This window comes from Hyperolius riggenbachi, chromosome 4 (assembly GCF_040937935.1).
Source record: "Hyperolius riggenbachi isolate aHypRig1 chromosome 4, aHypRig1.pri, whole genome shotgun sequence".
Taxonomy (NCBI): Eukaryota; Metazoa; Chordata; class Amphibia; order Anura; family Hyperoliidae; genus Hyperolius; species Hyperolius riggenbachi.
The window spans coordinates 449832477-449856166 of record NC_090649.1 but is presented as its reverse complement, the minus strand read 5'-3'; the positions used below and the strand labels follow the sequence as shown (position 1 = coordinate 449856166).

At 45.0% G+C, this 23690-nt stretch overlaps 1 protein-coding gene across 6 annotated transcripts in view; it reads right to left on the bottom strand.

Annotated features, from left to right (window-relative positions):
- The window catches only part of DAAM2 (dishevelled associated activator of morphogenesis 2), a 290157-nt gene that overhangs the window by 49331 nt on the left and 217136 nt on the right, over nt 1–23690 (bottom strand). For 5 of the 6 annotated variants that reach the window (XM_068232717.1, XM_068232719.1, XM_068232718.1 and 2 more), the window contains 3 exons: nt 16632–16739; nt 13512–13541; nt 9821–9927 (listed from right to left, as the gene is read on the bottom strand). In XM_068232717.1, the coding sequence (XP_068088818.1) occupies nt 9821–9927; nt 13512–13541; nt 16632–16739 (245 nt within the window). The remainder of the gene's footprint in view (nt 1–9820; nt 9928–13511; nt 13542–16631; nt 16740–23690) is intronic. The other variant, XM_068232716.1, reaches the window with a different exon arrangement.

The following is a 23690-nucleotide window of genomic DNA, read 5'->3' as shown; positions in this document are numbered from 1 at the left end:
TTTTTTTATGTATCCCACAATGTTATTTTATGATTAAAAACATTTAGTTTTAATGTTTTATTGCCACTTTCAAGTGTCCCAGAGCTAAAGTATATGAACTATTGATCTTTTTTTATCACTGCCCTGCGCTCAGGAGCGGTCTGTGCGCCTCTTTTGTTTGCCCTTCCGTGACCGGGAGCCTTCTGCGCTTGCACAGTTTAAAGGACACCCGAGGCAAAATAAACGAATGAAATAAACGATTGTATCCATCTTCCTTCTCCTAAAAATGACTTTTTAAGATATGTCACAGTTTTATTTTATGTTTAAATCTACTTTTTAAGTTTTAACTGTTTTATAGTTTTAACTGTTTTAACTGTTTTATTGTTTTTGCTCAATGACACATTCATTGAAGTATGCCAGAGCTAAAAATCTATGAACTATTGACCCTTTTTTACCTCTTCCCTGCTCTCAGAAGCCATTTTCTGCTAGGAAAGTGTTTTATAGTTGGAATTTCTTATCAGTGAGGGTCACACTGTAGTCACTTCCTGTCTGAGTCAGGACTGAGTCAGCCACTTACACACCTGATATTTAACTCTTTAAGGCAGAGAAAGAAAAAAGGAACACAGCATAGTTATTTGTGTACTAGGCACTGTACATACCTATGTCTATCTTATCATGTCACATGTCACCTTGTGCATCCTTTAAGTCTTTGTGAACCCGAGCCTTTCGGAGGGGACAGCAGCACCATGGAGAGCAGCAGAACTGCACCAAGGGACCTGATAGATCGCTATGGGCTGGAAGAAGCCCCAGGTAAGTAAATCTATATCCCCCCCCAGGACTTGCATGTCCTTTAAGTTGATAAAACCCTTTAAAAAGCTGTGTTTGCCTGCAGCTGTGCACTGTTTCCTGTTAGCAGACCGAACTCTGTTTAAAACCTACTCGCTACAAACTGCAAAGTTTCATCTCCTCCTGTTTTGTAGAGTGCTAACCTATTATGTGGCACTGCAGGTAGTGCTCTGCCCATCCGAGCATACATTATTTGTAATATTATGCAGGGATACAGGGATATGAAGCCAATGATCTATTGTTTCTCCTACGTTGAAAATCACGGTCATGACTGACTGGCCCGTTCAGCAGCTGAATCCAGAGAGTAGAGGACGTGAGCTGTACTGAAGCAACAAACGCATTTAGCCCATGACATCAGTATCCTATCCGCCACTTTACTTTCCTACATTTTTCGGGTAAGCTGGGATTCAAAACAAACTTTCCAACATTCTGTGGCGAGGTCAAGCAATGTGTTTCCTGCGGCTGGTCTACGGCAGCACCTCCCGCGTAGCACGAGCGGAATGTGGCACGTTGCTGAAGATTATACAAAGCATACACAGCGCTAAGTCATTAAATATAAAAAATATACAGTAATCCCGCACTGATTAAACATGTTCTGGGCCGCTTTCAGATTCCATAACAACGTTCAAAGAAAAGAAAAGAGAATATTCTGTATCAAATCGGGAATCGAGTTCCTGCGTCGGGGCCAACGTAAACTCTCCGCGGCCATTTGGACAACGGCGAGAGATATCCCTGACGTTGAAATATGTTGAGTCTTAATGTCCTCCAATAAGCAGCAGCTGGAATATCAGCTGTGACCGGGACACACTCGGGGGCCTGTAAATAAAAAACGACCATTCTTGGATGGGAACACTGCGCTGCGCTCGCAAATATTTCACTTGGTGGGGCGGGGAGTGACCCCGCGTTCCATGTAACATTTCACAGAGATCTGATAAAACTGTCGCTGCAAAACAAAAGTGAAATAATGGGGTTCTGGCCTCGCTTTTACCATAGTGCGCATTTCATGTAAACGCGCTCTGCGGCCCCCGCGAGCGATACGCACAAGACCTCAAGCATCCGCGGCTGCAAAGAATCAAAGTAATCCTGGAAACTTGGCCTGGTAATTAATCTACTTTTTCTGCTAACACATTAAGCCAGAATTAAAAAAAATTGTAATTTAACTCTTTAGCAGCCAATTTAGTAAGAGGCTTGCAAGTGCTCCTGGCCAATTTATTTTAGCACTTTTTTAAGTTTCTTATTTGTTACATTTCCTAGCGTCTAATTAGTACTGCTGTAATGTGTATTTATGGCCACTTCTCACTAGGGGTTAGTGAGAGACAATAACAGAAGACTTTCTGTATTTTCTGCTAGCAGAGAGAGATCAAAGCATTCCAAGAATTTACAGCACAACCAGTTCTGCTGATTGAGGTCATAAGCAGTGCAATAGAGATAACTCTATTGAAGCTGCTAATGGGTAATACCACAAAAATGGGATACTGACCTTGGGAGAGGTTCCAGAGGATTCCCCTGTCCTCCTCCTTCCAGCACTGAGACCCCCAAGGCTTGCGGGCATGTTGGCCACACTGAAACTGCACAGTAGCATGGACACGCTCAGGCTTTAGTGGAAAAAGCTCTACATCCCCCCGAAAGATCGTCAACAAGCTCTAGTCGACGGTCTTTTGGGGGACACATCACTGGAACGGCCCATTAAAGGAGGACGGGGGAAGCCTCTAGATTATTCTAGAAGGGAAGGGGGACATGGCAGCTAGAAGGGGAAGGGGGACATGGCAGCTCCTATAGCTATTAGAAACCAGGACAAACTGGAGAAAAAAAAAGTGGTGCTTGGTTCCCTTTAATCTTATGGGTACTGCCACCATCTGCAGAGGCCTTCCATCCCAGGAAGTTGAAATCTGTAATTTATAGAGCATTGTGGTGGGTGACGTACACATCATATATGTATGTGTTGATGTGTGTATTAAATCTTATACATTTTCATGATAGTGGTCCTTTACTGAAGGTCAACCACAGTTTGAAGTCAGTTGATCACTTCTTTTTCCAGGTCTATTTGGCCTTTTTGCTTCAGTTCTAACTAAAGTTAACATTAGAACATTAGAAGGCAATCTGACCTTCAGGACCTCGCCCACTAGCAGTTTTTCTTTTCCACTTTCTTTCTGACATCGCTCTTTATGGTCAGTGAAGAGTCATCTGGAAGTTTGGGATGTGACTTGGAGATAAAGATAATTTGGATTCCGGATGTCGCTAACCCTGTTAGAATTGTCCTCTAATTTCAGGTCTCGGAATTAGACCGTTTGTTCTCACTGAATTCCCAGGATCTGAATTCAGCAGACAGATGCGGCATCTGCAAACGATTTGCCCCTTGATGTTTCATCGATATTTCATGCATGGACAACCATCACATCTCTGTCCAGCATGGGATTCGGTGTTGCCTGAGAGCTTCCCACAGCGATGCTAATGATGGCTGTATTCAAGGGGTGTTTGCTGCATCTACCGCCATACAATACGTGTGTATCTATCACCGTACAATACGTGTGTAAAATTAGAAGATGAGTTGCCAAATTTGGCCAATGCCATCCAGAACGAAACTGAGTGTTGTCCTGTTCAATTATGCTTTTCTTTTTTATTTCGAAGCCAAAATCACACTCAATCCAGAAGAATCTTCTGGCTTTGGGAAGGAAAGGCTGAAGCCCAAATGACTTTATTTATAAAAAGGTAATCACTTGATCTATCAGATAACCGCAAAGGTTCACATCCAAGCTGATGTCACGTCAAATTCAAAGGAAAATAGAAAATATGCTCTGTCTGAATTTGTCGTTACTGGCGCAACCTAGCCGAAATAAGCCTGTTGCATCATTCCACTGAATCCATACATCCAGAAGGGGCCAGCGATATGTCACTGGTTGAGTTTCAGAGCTTGAATAGGACAGATGCTGAGAACAGAATCTGTTCAATCAAAATGCAAGACTTCAATCAACAGGAAAGAGGTCTGGTTGCAAGCAAACTGACAGGATACTTCAACAATGTTAGAGCAAGCAACACAGAATCTCTGGCTGAAAGCAAGCTAACACTTCAAGAATGTTAGAAGACTTCAAGCAACACAAAGGAGCTCTGGTTGCCAGCAAACTATAAAGATTATTCAAGAATATTGCAAGAAGACTTCAAGCACCACAGGAGAGCTCTGGCTGCAAGCAAGCGGAAAAGATTCTTCAAGAATGTTAGAAGAAGATGTCAAGCAACACAGAGGAGCTCTGGCTGCAAGCAAGCAGAAAAGATTCTTCAAGAATGTTAGAAGAAGACTTCAAGCAACACAGAGGAGCTCTGGCTGCAAGCAAGCGTAAAAGATTCATTAAGAATGTTAGAAGAAGACTTCAAGCAACACAGAGGAGCTCTGGCTGCAAGCAAGCAGAAAAGATTAATTAAGAATGTTAGAAGAAGACTTCAAGCAACACAGAGGAACTCTGGCTGCAAGCAAGCTGACAAGATACTTCAAGAATATTAGAAGACTTCAAGCAACAAAGAAAAGCTCTAGCTGCAAAAAAAAGCTTACAAGATTCTTCAAGAAACTTACAAGAAAACCAAGCCCCACTGAGGAGATCTGGCTGAAAAGGTCTTTCAAGCATGTTAGACGACGACTTTTACACTAACTAATCTATTTGAATCTGTGAAACTAGGAAGTTGTAACTTTACTTACTGGGAATACAATAAAAATGTTTGGAAGTAAAATAGTCTTCTAGCAACACAGGAGGTTTCCGAACAGCTTCGGCAGACTTTATAAAACGGGGGGGGGCGGAGTGTCACCTCAGTCCGAATTATGGTGGGTCAGGAAAGAGTATAACCCTGCCACCCCTGATCCTGCAGCATTAAGAGTGGAGGTGCTCTTTAAGGTCTGGGCCTACAAGAAGAAACCTTTTTCCTTGGTAATTGCAGACTCCACCTCGGGTGCCCTTTCTCTGTGTATTTAAGAAGAAAACTCTTAATGAATGGAAAATGCAATTTAAAATGAAAAATGTGTCAGTTTAGACTAAATGAGGGAGGGGGAAATGGCGGCAATCAGCTCCAGCTGCGACTCACAATTAGAAACACAATCGCCGGCGTTTAGGGCTGCCTGCGAGATGGAACAGATGTGCTCTCCTAGTCTCCTCCATACTGCTGCTGTAGGTATAGAGTGGCTCAAACGTTAAAGGGAGTGTCAACCTATAGGGTGGACAGTCCATCGGAATCAGCTCATGGAGGACATTTTCTAAATACTCAGGAGATCCTTTTTTGCTGTACACGGTTCTGATTCCTGATTGCCACCCCCATATTGTGCTGTTTATCTCCCGTCTGGCTACTGCAAACCATCCTTTCTGGACTTCCTGAGATCAGACTCCTACCCTTGCAATCTGGTATTTAAAGCCTCCCACTGCTCCTGAGCTCCTCTTCATCTGCCCCACTTTCCAAGTTCCTTCAGTGTCTCCCTGTCCCCCTCAAAATTACATATAAACTGCACTGCCTGGCATACAAATCCATCCACCATACCTCCTCTTCATACACCTCTGATCTACTCCAGAGACACTCCCCAACCCGCTCTCTCCGCTCCTCTAACACTCTACTGATGTCCACCCCCTCGCATCACTTGCACCCTCGCGAGGCTCCAGGACTTCTCCAGAACAGCCCCTACTCTATAGAATTCCCTCCCCCTATCAGGCTCACCCCACCTTCAACTCATTCAAGTAAGCCTTAAAGATCCATCTGTAGTCCATGGCTTACCAGTCATCCTCATAGCTCCAACCCTCCCTTGGACCTAAGACCCATCTGTTCACCATTGCTTACCCGCCATCTTCATAGCTCCAACCCCCTCCCCTGGACTTGCACCCCCCACCCTTATGCCCCCCCAACCCCTTAGATTTTAAAATGTACCAGAGATGGAACACTAGCGTGTATTTATACTCCAGCCCCATGAGCACCATGGCTTCTCTCGCCGTCCTCTTCAGGCTCTCAGTTCTGGTGCTACGACTCCTGGTAATCCGTTCAGACTCCGCCACTTGTGGGCTTCTGCACATGTGTGGCTCAGCCGTGCAGGCGCAGAACGCTCCAGGGAATGGATGCAGGACTAGGGGTGCACGCGTGGCCGAGCTGTGCATGTGCAGAAGGCCGCCACTGCCTAGATTACCAGGAGTCATAGTGGCATAATGGAGGGGCTGAAGAGGACGGCGAGGGAGGCTACGGTGCTCATGGGGATGGAGGAAGCCCCAGGTAAGTATAAATAAGCGCTAGTGAACCATCTCAGGTTCACTGTAAGTCTATTTGGCAGGACCTTCCTCCGCATGTGCTCTTCTCCACCACCACATGGACTCAGTGACTCGTCTGCTATAATAATCCCACATTGTTACATCACTATTTTGTGTACCATTGATGAATGCTATAATGTCCTTGTGTTACACTGGATGCTGTAATGTCTCCCCTATCTATTGTACAGAAATATCAATAATAAGTTTAATAATAGTATTTACAAAGGTGAGGACAGGTTTTGTTCCATGGGGATCGGGCAATGAAAATTGACAACAGGCAGTTCCATAATTTTCCTGATTTGGTGGTGATCATGTAATCTTATTTGAATGGACTGAGACCTGATTCACACTACAGCCGTCACCCGGACAGAGGACTGAAAACTGACAGAGTGTAAAGAATGTTGGTGATGCATCTTTCAGCACTCTGCCATAACCTGTCGCCCCCAGAGGGATCCAGTGCCGATCACTGCGGGCGACAGTCCTTGTGTGTAGGAAGCTTAAGAGAGCAGCACACCAGCCAACGTTTCTTAAAACTGTCCACTGGAAACAAAAAAAAAATAATGATGGGAAGTTCTTTAAAGGACACCCAAGGTGAAAATAAACTAACGAAATGAACAGTTGTATCTATCCTCCTTCTAAAAATGATTTGTTTTAAAGATATTCCACAGTTTTATTTTATATTTAAATCTACTTTTTACGTTTTTACTGTTTTATTGTTTTTTTCTCAATGACATATTCATTGAAGTATGCTAGAGCAAAAAAATCTATGAACTATTGACCTTTTTTATCTCTTTCCTGCTCTTAGAAGCCATTTTCTGCTAGGAAAGTGTTTTATAGTTGTAATTTCTTATCAGTGAGGGTCACACTGTAGTCTGACTCAGTCCTGACTCAAACAGGAACTGCCACATACCTGATGTTTAAATCTTTCAGGCAGAGAAAGACAAAAAGGAACACAGCATAGTTATTTGTGAGCTCGGCACTGGACATACACATGTCTATCTCATCATGTCACATGTCCCCTCAGATATCCTTTAATTTTTCTGGCAGGTACAGTTCTCCCAATATTATCCGGTGGCAAGTGCAGATTACCAAGTGTGCATAAAAAATAAACAGCTTCTAAATGCGAACCATATTAGATTTAAAAGCACACTTTATACCACACTGTAAAAGCAAGAAACTACATGCAAGACGCACTAAACGGGGCCCATGTGGCTCATGGACGTGAAAAAAAAAACACCAGTGCACCAAAAATGAAGAAGCTTACAAGTCACTTCGGTTGCTTCCGCTGCACCTGACCAGTTTTGCTTTTGCTTTGTCAGGGGCTTGGAGCGGAGACCACTGTGCAGCCTTAACTGCTTCTGGACCGAAGCTGTACAAATCTACGTCCTGTAGGTGGGGCTGCAGCTCTGACTGGACGTAGGTATTACTGCTTCGGAAAAACGGACACTCCCGCCCCTACGACGATTGCATCACTTTCTCCCGCGGCGCCGCAGTTCACTCGTTCTGCCATCTATATGACAGCAGAGCTGTGTGAGCAGGTTAGAAGCAAATTTCATTGGCTCCCGATTGTGTTACTACGGTAAGCCAATCCCATTGGCTTACACTGACGGACGGGGTTGGGAGCCAATGAAAGTGGCTCCTGACCAGCACACAGAGCTCTGCCGTCATAGTGAAGGCAGAGAGAGGAGTCTGCTGCGAGTGACTGGCGGGTATGTGCAACGATTCGTCGGTATGTGGAGGTTTTTTGTACCAGCAGCCTTACTGCTGGTACGCAAGTGCTTAAAAGAACACTATCAATAACCAAGTGTTCTAAAATTACAATGCACAAATAATGTCTAAGGAGCTGTGTAAACATTTTCCTACTTTTCATGTTAAATATCAGAGGCAAAAGCTTTAATTCATTGATTGTAGATTTTAGCTGTATTGGAATGATTAATTTGCAAAGGTGAGTCTCTGCTTCAATATTACACTGTTCTTTGCATGTGAGACTGCAGAGTTATATGAAGAGCCTTGGGTGTCAGGTTTCAGACACAATTACAAACAAGATGCATTTCCTCTGCTCTCCATGTAGACAACTCATTCAGAGAGACACAGGCAGCTACAGTTTAGCTAGTGAGAGCTTTCTCACACACAGGGTTAACAGATGTAGTGTGAGGGAACCCCCTCCCCCTCATGGTTCACTGGTCCATCAGATTTGACGTCAATCAAGTGGGAAAGGAATTTGATATCAGTAAATAAAGAGATTAGCAGTCAAATGTATGCACCAGTAGTTAGAAGCACACTTCCCAAACTGTTCTCATCTAAATTTAAAGAAATATGTTAATCAATAGTGTTCCTTTAAAGGAATACTATTAAAGTATCTAAATTTCTGGAAGCAGCATTAATCAATATGGCAATATGAGTCAGAACGAACACAGCATATGTTTCTGCTGTGCAGTGTGTCTTTTTTTAGTATACCTTGCAGACAGCGTCCCCTGAACAAACTGACGGTGACAGGTTTTTGGGGCAGACCATTATGCTAGAGGTGATGCCTCTTGCCGAGTGCAGCTGTGGATTATACTGTTTTATGCTCCCCAACTTCAGTGCAAGTTATGCAGCATGTTACTATGAGGAGGGAGAGACAACAGCTCTCCCTCCCTCTCACTCCAAGTCTGCCCGGCCAATAACATCATGCTTACTTGTCCCTTCTGTTTGCGTGTGAAGGGAATCGTCAGAAGTTTCCCTTCACACTAGTGAAGCCTGGTTCATGAGGGATTGGCTCATTTGAGCCGGTTCTTTCCTGTGAGTCGAGTTATCTGACTCATCACACTGAACCGAATCAGTTCAGTGGATGAGAAAGGATTCCTTTCTCATCCACTGGACTGATTCGGTTCAGTGTCTTTCTCATCCACTGGACTGATTCGGTTCAGTGTCTTTCTCATCCACTGAACTGATTCGGTTCAGTGTGATGAGTCGGATAACTCGACTCACAGGAAAGAACCGGCTCAAATGAGCCAATCCCTCATGAACCGGGCTTCACTAGTGTGAAGGGAAACTTCTGACTATTACCTTCACATGCAAACAGAAGGGGACAAGTAAGCATGATGTTATTGGCCGGGCAGACTTGGAGTGAGAGGGAGGGAGAGCTGTTGTCTCTCCCTCCTCATAGTAACATGCTGCATAACTTGCACTGAAGTTGGGGAGCATAAAACAGTATAATCCACAGCTGCACTCGGCAAGAGGCATCACCTCTAGCATAATGGTCTGCCCCAAAAACCCGTCGCCGTCAGTTTGTTCAGGGGACGCTGTCTGCAAGGTATATTAAAAAAAGACACACTGCACAGCAGAAACATATGCTGTGTTCGTTCTGACTCATATTGCCATATTGATTAATGCTGCTTCCAGAAATTGAGATACTTTAATAATATTCCTTTAAGTAACTTATCTCCATGCTTCCAAATGTGGTTATCCCTGTTCAGAGTCTGTTCATGGGTGGCCAGTGTTATGGCCACTCCTCCTTCTGCCGGTTGGCCATTGCATGTAGCAAAGCGAAACTGGTTGGGAAGAGCACAGGCAGCCAGAGTGACTGTTTTACATCTAAGCTTATTGCAATACTGATCTGGGTCATATTTTAATACAGTGTGAGTATAAGGACACATCCGTTAATTTTTCAGCTTCATATATTGTTCCTAAGCCTGCTCAGGTTGGGGTCCCCGTTATTTAAGGGGTGAAGGGAAAAGGGTGCTTACTTGGAAAGCAGAATGACGCAGTTTTGTGCCCGGCGACCATCAATCACAGACAGTTCTTTCACCTTCCGTGTAGACAGGTAGAGGTCTTCCATGGAGTCCATGTCCTTCTGTCAAGAGAAAGACAAGAGGGCTTCAGTGTGAATTCTGTACATTCTACTGATGTGACACCACCTACTACTGATGTGACACCACCTTCTTCTGATGTCACACCACCTACTGCTGATGTGACACCACCTACTGCTGATGTGACACCACCTACTACTGATGTGACACCACCTTCTACTGATGTCACACCACCTACTGCTGATGTGACACCACCTTCTTCTGATGTGACACCACCTACTGCTGATGTGACACCACCTACTGCTGATGTGACACCACCTTCTTCTGATGTGACACCACCTACTGCTGATGTGACACCACCTACTACTAATGTGACACCACCTACTACTGATGTCACACCACCTACTGCTGATGTGACACCACCTACTACTGATGTGCCACCACCTACTACTGATGTGACACCACCTACTACTGATGTGACACCACCTACTGCTGATGTGACACCACCTACTACTGATGTGACACCACCTTCTTCTCATTTCACACCACCTACTGCTGATGTGACACCACCTACTACTGATGTGACACCACCTACTGCTGATGTGACACCACCTACTGCTGATGTGACACTACCTTCTTCTGATATCACACCACCTTCTTCTGATGTCACACCACCTACTGCTGATGTGACACCACCTACTACTGATGTGACACTACCTTCTATTGATGGGACACCTGCAGGCAGCAGCCATCAGAGGGCAGTGTGTATTCTGCACCATCTACTGATGGGACACCTGCAGGCAGCAGCCACCAGAGGGCAGTGTGTATTCTGCACATTCTACTGATGGGACACCTGCAGACAGCAGCCACCAGGGGGGCAGTGTGCATTCTTCCCTGGTAGAGTAACAAGATAGGGAAGCTCACATTGCATTATGGGAATGCATTGCCACAAGCAGGAAGTCATGTTCACACGTAAGAAAGCGATCAGGAACACAAGGAATTTTATTGCTGTACAAAGCAAACACATGAGGAGAACATCATGAAGCCATTTTAGGTGTCAATACTGCAGCAACAACGAGGGGCAGATGGGACACAAATGCATGTTCTGTGCCTCATGACAAGCCTCTGTGGCCCCACAACGCTGCTCTCTGCCCCCCCCCCCTTCCCTGCCGCGCTATAGCCCCACCAAGATTAGCATCAAGATTTGTCGCTATCTTGGAAGTATACACAGGAGAGAGGAATTCCCTGTTCAAAACGTTCGCCAGGGGCATTTCTGCAGGGTTTCCTGAGCTGCCATTGGGCAGCTCTCTCTCCCTGGCCGCGCCCCCTGCTGCTCGCCCGCCTCCCTGCACGCTATGAGAGACACACAGTCTCTCCTTGCAGCGTTGTGATTCAGAGGTCACGAAAGTAAAAGCGGGCCATTGTGGCCCACAGGAGCGGCGGTTTTTTTGCGGCTACCTGATCCGCTCAGCCCCACGGATCAGGTGGCCTACTCTTTGTTTTCATTTTTAAGCCCATCTCGGGCTCTCTTTAAAGAATACTTCTTTGACACTGCACTGGAGAGTTCCAAAGCCAGAACAAAATATACCTTGTCTCCTAAAGTGCTGTGGGAGGATAATTCTGCATAGCTAATCAGCATAGGCTAAGCATCACTGGGAGGGCAGGGCTATATACCAATAATAAGTGGGTATCCTGAATAATGTACTGCATTCTACTGTATGTCACTAAAGTGCCCCTTTAAGTGACTTTTAAGCAAGGGAAGAAGGTATTTAATTTAAATGTGTGGGTCATTTACAGTAACTGAATGAGTGAGTGAATGCACTGTATAGATCTCCGTCCAGCCCTCAGCAGGAATGTGAGGGATGGGGGACAGATTCTCCTGAGTGCCGTTATATCGGCGGCAGTGCGGACAGCCATCTCTGGCAGGCACGTCTGTGTAATATTAGTGCTTGAAGTCCGGGCAGAGTTTGACGTGATCGGACTTCAGCCCGCTCCTGGCTCTGTCCGCATTATTTGTGTTTTTTATTTTGCAACGCTTCCACATGACGTTACGAGGAGTCAACGCCGGAATTCGCCATTTCCAGGCTGCCAAACAGGAGAGGTCAGAACACCAACATCGATATTCTGCTGTTTGTTGTAAAAGCCGATGGATCAAGACTATAAATATCTCCGAGGTGAAGGGCCCGTGCTATTAAAGAGCAACTCCGCATTGTCCACGCGAAAGACACCAGAGTGTGCTTAAACAAGTCTGAGGGCCTAATTCAATACACTGTTTCTCCTACATTTTCTTGGACCAGATCATTTTTCATCTTCTGTTTAATAAAACTTTTCAGCACTCTGCAGTTGAAACGTATCAAAAAAGTAGGTGAACGTATTGTCAATATTATTTTCTTGCTTGCTGATGGCTTAACCAGTTTAGGACCGCTGCATGTTAAAACTACACCACACTTATGGCTGCCTAAGCCCAATGCAGCATAGTTTTACCGGGTCCAATTGTGCTGTCCTAAAATTTACGCTACATTGCATGCGCAGTAGGGTCCTGTGCTGTGAGATTCCCTATTCTATTACACAGCGGGTGACCTCTCCACAGCCACACCTCCTACACTCCTAAAATTTTGAGGGTATGGAGGGAATCCCCAGAACTACCTACGTGCAGCATTCCAGTCCTGCTGGTTCATGAGATAGGTCTGTTTACTCTTTCTTTGGAACCAGCGGGTTTTGGGGGCTGCATAGAGGTTGATGGGGGGGAGGCGCCTCCATGCCCTCAAAATTTGGGAAGTGTAGGAGGCATAGCTGCGGAGTTATTTGAAGCGTTTGGTTTAAATTTTTCCCGAGCATGCGTGTTACTCAGAACCTGAGCCCACTAACGCAGTTGTACGCAGTTGTGTCCGCTTTTCAGCATCTGTAACATTGATGTGTTTCTGAAAAGTGGACACAACTGCGCACAACTGCGTTAGTGGGCTCAGGCCCTCCGTGAGTAAGGCGGCTCTAAGGTAGCACGATCAGACACAACACCGGCAGCTCCTATATCTAAAGACAGCTGAGTTCTGTAAATCAGTCAGGAGACGTTTTGAATGGCTCCTGACCTCCTGATCACTGTAAGCCAATCACAGTGATCAGGAATAGGGGTGGTCAATGAGTTGCAAATCATTTTGAGTTGATGTAGGATTATGCAAATTTTGCATGCAAATTTATGCAGCTTGAAAAGGGACCAATCAAATTTTACCTCAGCTGGATTTGATTGGTTCATTTTCATGCTGCAAACCCAGCGCTGACGGATAAAAAAAAAGCGCTCTGCGGTGTGTCTCAAGCCTTAAGTTCTGTCCATTAATTCAGTTACAAAATTTCACCTCCATTCAAGGATGACCAATGAGATTCTAAGTTGATGCAAACTGTATGGTAATTTATGCAAATCTAGTGGCTCATAAGTCTTGATGCAGCTACTTGTGTTGGATAATTACAGTTTTTAACAATCTGAGGACAGATAAATCTCAACATGTGTGTGCTGGCCACAGCTTCTAGCTACGGCAGTTTGGCAAATAGCACAGCTTGGCAAGCCTGTTTCTGATTGGCTGTAAGGCAGGCAGAGAGTTTAGCATTGAAGAACACACAGAGGGTTGGTACTCACCTGCTTTAGAGAGTTGTTAGTTAGCAGGTCCTATGCAGCCAGCCGCAGGTAAGAGAGAAGGAGACAGGCCAACAATTAGTTCCAGGAACAAGTCACCAAAGTTTTTACAAGAAGCAGCTTGCAGCAACACAAACCTATGTTCGCTAAGCAGAGCTTCCCATCAGCGTTGCTACCATCTAATCCATACATGTCAAACTCTGGCCCCAGAGACTTCAAATTTGGTCCACAAGCGGATCCCCACTTTGCATGTTTGGCCCACTCTAGACAACCAGTCTAGACAACCAGGGAAGCTATATTGGAGGTAAAGCCCTGGATCACCAGGAAGCCATGTGAGGAGGGAGGGGGAAAGCACTAGACAACAGGCATCTGTAAAGTGAAGGGGCCACTAGACACCTGGGAACTGTATGGGGTGTGGGGGGGATTAAGACAACAGGAAACTGTGTAGGGGAGGGAGGGGGCAATTAGCCACCAGTGAATTGTGTAGGGGAGGGGCGGCTATACAGGACAGGAGCTGTATGGGGGGTTATTAGGCACTAGTAAACTGTTTAGAGGACCTAGGGGGGCCAACAGACTCCAGGGGACTGTATAGGGGAGGGAGGAGGGCCACAAGACAACAAATAACTATATATATGGGAGGGAGAGGGGATAGTTAGACATCAGGGAACTGTATAGAGAAGCGAGGAGGGTCGCTAGACAATAGAGAACTCACTGTATGGGGGGGGGGGGGAGCTTAGACACCAGGGAACTTATAAAGGAGGGAGGTGTCCACTAGACATTAAGGATAGCCCGTTGCAACTTGGTCTTAGTATTCAATTTCGGCCAACCTTGTACTTGAATGACACCCCTGATTTAATCATATAGATTCCTGGTATTATGCCAATGCACGGTGTAGGGCCTGGCTACAGCTTGTATCACTGACAATGGGCAGGAAAAGGCGGGGATTTTCACAGCAAAGAAGTCTGTCAAATAAATATGAATAGTAATGTATATAAAAGCTACTAGATACAGTAAGTAGGATTGCATAGTTTACTCTAAAACACTACAAATTACTCATAAAAATAGCATTGTCCTAAAACGTAAAAGACCATTGTCACGACAAAAAAGTAAAAAAAAAAAAAAATAAATAAATCTGTACACATACATATAAGAAATATATTTCTCCCAGAGTAAAGCACGATAAGGTACTTTTTAGGTATGTGGCTGTCACTTACAGTGGGTAGTATGATTCTGACAGGTTTTGGACTAATCTATCTCCTTATGGGGAATCTCAGTAATTTAATGGTTTTCAAAATCACTTAAAGTGTACCCGAGGTGACATGTGACATGATGAGATAAACATGTGTATGTACATTACTAAACATATTAATAACCAGGGAGTTTTACTTGTTTTATTTTGCTGCCTGAAATAGTTAATTTTTAAGGCTGGAAATGACAGCTTCTGTCTTGTCAGGAGCTTGTCAGGAATATAGTAAACATCACTGATAAGCAAATTACAGCCATAAAAGTTTTTTGTAACAAAATACATTTTCTACATATTTCTGAGAGCAGATGGAGAGAGAAAGGGTCAATATAGTTCATGTATTTTCATTTAGGGACACTTAATAGACTGCAACTGAGCAGAAACAACAAAACATTCAATCGACTTTCTAAATGTTTAAATATAAAATAAAATCCTGGGATGTCTTAAAAAGTCATTTTTAGGAGTAGGAGGATAAATATAATTGTTTATCTCATCAGTTTATTTTCACCTCGGGTTCACTTTAATGGAAGGTAGCTGTCCAGTCGAACTGCCAAAGTAGTTTAAAAATGAGTAAGGAGATACTATAGATCCTTTCCAGGGCAAATCTTTAGAACTTATTTAAGTGACAGCAACATAGGAAAAAAAGCAATTTGTAGTGCATTCTACTTTGTGAGATATGCAAGTCTATACTGTATGTATGTGCAGACCTGTCTCTTATATTTTTCTTAAAAGTGGAGCTATAGGAATCATTAACACTGTTAACATGAAGAAGACACAGTATATCCATATAAATGTTACTGACAGCATGTAGAATATTCCAAGCAAACAAGTCATCTATTATTCAGCCTGACGCACGTTTCACGGGCCAGCAGAGTGCACTTCCTCAGAGGCAGTAATATTTATTGAAATATTTACGAGGCCTTTTTGTATAATAGGCAGCTGAATGGAGAAGGCAGATCTACTGGCATGTAATAATGTGTAACAGGATGTACCACTGCAGCATGCAGATCATACCTAAACTGCCCACTCAATAGGCTGCCATATACATTACAAAGACTTCTCCAACTTTCATCGCTCTGTTTCAAGCTTCACAGTAAACTCTTCTCAAGCCTCATGTGCTCCAAAACGATATTCTATTACCATGCAGGGCCGGCCCTCCCATGAAGCAGACTGAATCCCATTATTCAGGGCAGCACACTATAGGGGGCAGTATCAGCTCTACACTCCGTTTTCAGTCTCCCACTCTGCTCTGCTGCTTCTGCCTGACTTACAGAGCTTGCCTGCTGTGAGGTTGTGTGTGGGAACGCCCCTTCATTAAATATGCTTCCTCACAAGTTTGCTTCAGGCAGAAAAAAAGTCTAGAACCCTACCCTGTTGCCATACCTCCACTTCAGACACTTACCACGGTCTCACTTACCAAGAAAGGTTGGACAAACTGGGTTTATTTAGCTTGGAAAAAAGACGGCCAAGGAGTGCCCTGATTAACAAGTATAAACACAACTAAATTGGAGCACAGACTGCCAAATAAAGTGCAATAGAGGTCCTACCCCTTCTCCCCACTTTATACCAAACAATACGAAGCTCTGGACAGAGTCCCCAATTCTAAAAAGCACTATAAAGAGGCTGAGGCAGCAGCAAGGATGGAGATAAGAGCAGAGAGGGCAGAACAATACTTCACTGCTGAGCAGAGGGCGGCTTTGCTGAAGAAGTTATGGATGGGGAAAGAGAGATTTTCTCATTTCTATGAGCCATGAAAAATAAACGATCGTTGGTTGATGAGGAACGGTCACCACTGCAGATCACCAGCAGAGCTCGGGAGAAGGTGCATCTGCCTAACCTCTGTATCACGTGGCAGCCAAACTAGAGGTCACATGACTTACCTGATGCCTCTGATAGGCAGAAAACATGTGTTCAAAGTCCTCCAGGTCCAGCGCTTTAAACGCTCTGATGTCATCAATCTCATTCCAGATCGTTCCACTGATCTTGTCCTGAATGGCAAAATAGAAAGGCAGAATGAACTGTGAGTCTGTGACATCAACGATCACCAAAACAAAAACAGTATAATCTATTGTAGTTATTCTGTGCATATATATACCGGTATATATATTAATCGTATATAGAGCTAAATCTAACCCTACTCTCACACAGAACCCTCCACTACCGATACCTAACCCTAAGACCCCCCCCCCCCCCCCCTGGTGGTGCCTAGCCTTAACCACTCCCCCCTGCACAAGCCTCCTTCCTGATGCCTAACCCTAACTGTCTACCCTGCATAAAAAACTGAGAAAAAAACCCTTATAATTACCGAGGGAAGCCTGGCGGCCGAACCTCCCTTTTGGCACCCGAACCTCCCCTTTGAGAGGAATATGGAGGCTGCAATGTTTCCTTTTAAACAATACCAGTTGCCTGGCTGCCCTGCTGATCTTTCATGCATCAGTAGTGCCTGAATCACACACCTGAAACAATGAAGCTAATCCAGTCAAACTTCAATCAAACATCTGTTCTGTATGCCAGTTCAGGGTCTATGGCTAAAAGTATTACAGGCAAGGGATCAGCAGGACAGGCAGGCAATTTAGGTTGTTTGAAAAGAAATGAATATGGCAGCCTTCATATCCCTCTAGCTTTAGATGTCCTTTAAGGCCAGATCTAGCATATGGGATGTGGTTTTAGGCACCACCCTATGGGCAGGGCATTGGCAGGTACAAATACTTAATCAATCAGAGGGATGGAAGGTCTTGCTCACTAAGAATGGTTGGACGCACTGGGCTTATTTAGCTTGGCAACAATATGCTTAGAGGTGATCTGATTAATGTGTATAAAACCGTCTCAAAGCAATATAAAAGACTGGCCACTGAGTTTTTTTCCCCAGGTCTGTACAAAGAGCAAGAACTACGTATGGAGGAATGGGGATTTTACCACCTGTTGGGTTTCTTCACAATAAGAGTGGTTAAGATGTGAAATACCTTACCACAGGAAAAATTCTATACTTGCATCTAAGGTCAGGGGCCTCAGGAGACACCGTATATCACAGTTGTGGTGCAGCAGATCATTAAATGGTATGACAGATCCTTCAGTCGGGATCTTCCAGCACATCGTGGGTCAGGGGCCACAGGAGATGTCATATAGCACAGTTGAAGACCAACATAAGTTATGACACCTCCTACATTTGGGATCTTTCAGGACATTGGAGGTCAAAAGCCACAGGAAACATCATAGATCACAGTTGTGGAGCAGCAGATCATCAGAAGGTATGACACCTCCAACATTTGGAATCTTCCTGCACATCGTGGGTCAGGGTCCCACAAGAGACATCATAGATCACAGTTGTGGAGCAGCAGATCATCAGAAGGTTTGACACCTCCTACAGTCATGATCTTCCAGCATATCGTAGGTTAGGGGCCACAAGAGATGTAATACATCACAGTTGTGGAGCAGCAGATCCTCTGAAGGTATGACACCTTCAGCATTCAGGATCTTCCAGCACGTCATAAGTCAGGGGCCGCAGAAGGCATCATAAATCACAGATGTGGAGCAGCAGATCATCAGAAGGTATGGCACCTCCTACATTTGGGATCTTGCAGCACATCGTAGATCAGGGACCACAGAAGACGTCATACATCAAAGCTGTGGTGCAGTAGACATTTCTCACCCATCTATAGTGCTACACCTCTCCTTCCATTTCTGTGACCCGGAATAATGGCTCCTTTGTGGTCATATAGGAAGCGAGAAGTGAAGGATCCTTTTCACACCCGAGGAACAGAAGGTGCGAGAACAGGCAAAAGGGCCAATTCTTTCCAGGAGCTCAAATTCTCTCCAAAACATTTAAAAAAAGCCCAGGAAAAAGTTCATAAAGCTCTTGCACAAACATCTCCGCTATACATTCGTGTTGACTTTGGAGGCGGTGAGCTGAAATGTGCTTTTCTGGGTCCAATGCCTAAAATAAAATACTCCAGCATCACCTTATAGCAATCCCGCATTTCTGTTTTCACTCTGGAAGCCTCAATCTGTCCAGCACTCCATAGCCGAGCTTAATGAGACAGGAAAGTATACGTTTTATGAAATGCTACTAAGACGGCTCCATATGTTCCCACAGGATTCTCCACAGTCTTCCTGTAACCCAACAATATTTTGGTAAAGGTGGTCAAACACTACGCAAATCAATCCAGCTATCTATCGATTACTGCCTGTGTGGAAATCGATCAGGGATTGGTGATTGCGTTAGATGTTTTTGATCGGCTTTCAACACTAATCTGAAAACTGATCAGATAGCAAACATCCCTAGATATGTACCAGACCCTGGGCAAAGGCTCAAATCCATCAAAGATCAAACATCAAAGGCAACAGCTTTACCAGTATGCTATCCAGCTGACCCAATTTCACAGCGTAGGATTGTCCACATTTATCGCCAGTCAGCGGATTAGTTTAGGTGTGGAGAATAAAGGTTACTGTTCTGTGCAGGAATTTAATCGTGGGACAAGATGAGAATTTACTGGGTAGTGCATTGTTCCCCCCAGATTTTTCTTCCAGCCTGGTGGCATGAAATAGTAGCCGGGTGCCATGAAAAAGTAGCGGATGGGGCGAGATGAGAGAATGCAGGGTCAGTGCTTTTGTGTGCAACTCTGCTTACAGAATAGGAGGAGGTGAGCCGATGACAGCCGGGTGCTCACCAAAACTAGCCGGGTGGAGCACCCGGCTAAAAAAGCCTGGGGAGAACATTGCAGTGTATACTCCTCGAAGTAAGTTCACAAATGGCTGTAAACTGAATAGAAAGATGCTTCTGAGAACATTAAATCACACTAAATTTTGTGGCAACTTTAGCGGGGCATTAAGGACACCGAGCACCCACTTAGTAGGTCAGAGGCGCTTATCCAATGGAAGGGGAATCCGTGTAGCTAAAAGTAATATAAGCATTATGTCTGATTAAAGAAAAAAAAGGTCGAAAATAATTTTGTCATTATTTGGCGGTCCACTGGCTACCCGTAAAATGGAAAATCTGCTTTAAAACTGGCATGCTAACCTTCAAATCCATACACAACCTAGGCCACGGATACCTGAAAGATTTGTCACGCCACACAAAACCTCAGACTAAAAAGATCCAATAACTTCACCAGCCTTCTGTCATGCTGCCCCTACCAGTTGGAACGCATTGCCACACCCCATCAAGACAGCTCCAACCCTGGAGGTGTTTTAAGCACAACTATCGATAAAGACTTTTTTTTTTTAAATGCTGTATGTTAGGGCACACATTACTACCAATACTAGGAGCCATTTCTTTCATCATACAGCTCTGCCTCTCTACTGTAAAATTATCAGGACATTTCCATATACAAAAAATAACAACCCTGCAGGACCGGACCATTTTCCTGCACAGGGGGTTGCTATCAACTTCTCAGTGTATACTCTAGCGACAACCTTGCTGAAATAATCTTAAGGGGGTTAGGTTTCCAGTATGTGTGTGTGTTGTATGTGTGTTTATTGTCTTTTTTTCTGACACAAAGTAATTATCAGTGTGTCTTTATCAGTGCATGGCTCCCTCCCAGCACCGAGCTTTGGAAGTTACAGGTCTTGCTGTAGAGAAGTGTAACATCACAAGCAGCCCATCAGGAGTGGTGGTGTACACATATCTCCCTAACTGCTAGTTCTATATTACAGCAACAGGCTACCTTTTACCTCTTCTCAGGTCAGCTGCAGGATTTAAGCCCTTTGACAAGGGTTTGAATTCTGGTGCTCAAGCCAGTATCTAAAACAGTGTAGGAGTCTTTGGGCAAGGCTCCCTAATGATCCTGGCCGCCTGTGGCTGCAACCCTGAGAAAATTGCAAATATAGATGTTCTGTGTCTTGTCTTCTGATCAGCTGGTCTACCTCCTCATCAGACTCTCCTGCATGCTTTCAGGGGAACACAGTGAAGGAGATTTGTGAACTCGAGTCACGGCTGTACATTTTGCTTTGCTCCAAATCTTTTTCCTTTTCCACATCAGTAAAGATTATTGGGGCCAGGGGCGTAACCAGGACCCACCGGGCCCCCCTGCAGAAATTCTGAGACCCCCCCGACGCTACTTCCTGTATAAACAGGAAGTAGCGTCAGGTGCTAGAGCGAGAAACATCAGCGGTGGAATGCAAGGAAGGTATGTGTATCTGCCCGCTACCTGCCGCCTGCACAAACACTGTAATTGATACTGGAGGGGAGAGCCCGAGGTGAGGTCAAGCTCTCCCCTCATGCTGCGACCCCTCCAGCCCCCCAAAATGGCCCTGAGCGGCCCCAGAGGGGCACAGCCCCCCCCCCCCCCCCCCGCGGGTGCAGTGGCTGCATCCCCTATTGTTACGTCCCTGATTGGGGCATAAAATGAAGAGCTGTTAGCAACCTCAGCAAATCAGAGCCTTACAAATCTATATATATCAGCTGACCAAACTGATCACATGCTTCTCTCCTAAGCATTGCCATCCTTTGTGGTAATGTGTACCCTAATATAAGGTATTAAAAAAAAGCTGTGTTGAAAGATAGTTGTCCTATCTATGAACTGATATGAGGGAGAAAATCGCTTTACAAATGTTTTACTGTTGCTTTTTTCTACATTAGCAGTACTTTCTAGTACTTGCCACTAGAGGGCGCTCTCTTAGTAATCCTAAAAGGCAGAAGACAAGCAATGGTTGGTTGGTTGGACAAGCAGGAAAGCGCTGCTCCATCCAACACCGCACTTTATTTATTTTTTTACACAAACAAGTCTTTCCAGAAGCCACGATTGCGAGCTGATAAGAAACGCCCTGCTATTTCAATAAAAATAGTTGTAATAAAACAAGAACACATTCGTGCTGCATTCCTTCCATCCCAGGAGCCCCATTACCAGGGCTTTACATGAGGCCCAGCGTGAGCCGTCGGCCGGGATTGTACAGCAGCCGTCCAAAGCCAAGACCGTCAAACGTTATCAGGAATGAAACCAAGAGAGAGGAACGTGAGAGCGGAATTCTTGGTAGAAGAGGATCGGAACAATGTGTCTTTTTCACCGCAGAATACAGCAGTGTCTATTCCATAAACATTTCCAACAACTTTATTCATCTCGATTGTCTGCTGCTCATCTCTCCTCCAGAGGTGGCCGGGACTCTGACCAAAAAGCTAACAATCCACTCTCCAGCTAGCACAGGGGTGTCAATCTCTAATACAAAGTGGGCCCAAATTGAATGCTGTGACCAAGTTGCGGGCCAACCTCAGTGTCTAGTGGCCACCTCCCTCCCCTATATAGTTCCCTGGTGTCTAGAGGTCCTCTCTCCTTCCCCCATACAGTTTCCTGGTGTTTAGTGGTCCTCCCTCCCCTACACAGTTCTCTGGTGTCCACTGGCCCCCTCCCTTCCCAAAACAGATCCCTAGTGTCTAGTGGTCCCCTCCATCTCCTATACAGTTCACTGATGTCTAGTGGCCCCCCTCCTTCCGCTATACAGTTCCCTGGTGTCTAGTGACACCCCCCACCCCCCCACCCTTCCTCCATACAGTTCCCTGTGGTCTAGAGGCCTCCTACCTCCACTGGAAAGTTCCCTAGTGTTTAGTGGTCCCCCTCCCACCCCTAAACAGTTCTTTGGTGTCTAGTGATACTCCTTCCTCCCTTATACGGTTCTCTGGTGTCTAGTGCTTTCCCCCTACTTCCCACATATGGCTTCTCTGATGTTCTAGGGCTGCACCTCCAATATAGCTTTCCTTGAGGTCTAGTGTGGGCCAAACATAACGCAAAGTGAGGAAACCACCTGAGGGCCAAATCATGTGGTTTCCTCACAAATCAAGTGGTTTCCTCACTGTGGCCCAAATTTGACATGTATGACCTAAGGCATGGAGACTTAGGAATGGATTGCTGAAATAGTACAAATCAACGGCAGCCTCAAAAATTGAATCTTGATTTTGAAGAAGATTCCTCAAAATGGGTGGAAATAAACACTGAGAACAACCCTAAGGGCCTTGTTGACTAAAGCTGTATGTGCAGTTTGGGTTATTCTCAGCAGAAACAACTGTTCATTCCCGTCTGGAGTGAATATAAAGTGTACCCATGTACTCTGATGAGGAGGTCATTCGTCTTCCACACTACTGGATCTCTAATGATCAAACCTTTGTTGTTCTTGCAGGAACTTTGAGTTTCCTGCAGTGGACATCTCCCACTTGTCTTGTCACACCTTCCCTCTCCACATCAGAGAACCGTTGTAGTCAAACCATTCATTGATCAGGAGTGAATATTGCATCATGTGTACCAACAGGGACGGACGTAGAGAGGTGGGGGGGGGGGGGGGGGGCAAGTGGGTATCTTGCCCCAGGCGCAGTTTGTTGAATTCTTAAAAAGGCGGCAAAATGAATGGCAGTTTAGGTGCAAAAACCTGACCTTTAGGCGCCAAAACCTGACGTTGCCCCAGGCGCAACTTGGTCTTGATCTGTCCCTGTGTACCAACTCAAAGGGGCTAAAACCGATCCTGGGACTTCATATCTGGACTGAGGTTACTTGAGATTGATCATTGTCTCCTGACAACGTTTTTCAACCTACTAGGTCAAATATCTCTCCGGCAGTCCTTGGGCAGCCTTTGGAAGTACTCACATCCCTGAATATTATCGAAGACGAGCACATCCCTACTGAGCACGCTCCAGTCTGGGCTCGCGCATGTGCAGTTTGGATGCACCCATCTTTAGAAGCACTTGGGGAGGCAAGTACTGAAGGCTGCCCGAGGAGTGCTGAAGACACAGCCGGGCACATAACGTCAATGGGGGATGGCGCTGGAATGACCGGACAGACTGAGGAGCGGGGACGCTCTATGGTATCCAGTGCCGTCCTAAATAGGTACTGTATGTATTTAACCTGAAGTGAGTGTCCGCACTTTACATTTGCTTAAAAAAAAGGTGAAAATAAACAGATAAGATAATCAATTGTACCTATCTTCTTACTCCTAATAATTACTTTTTCTTTTTTAGA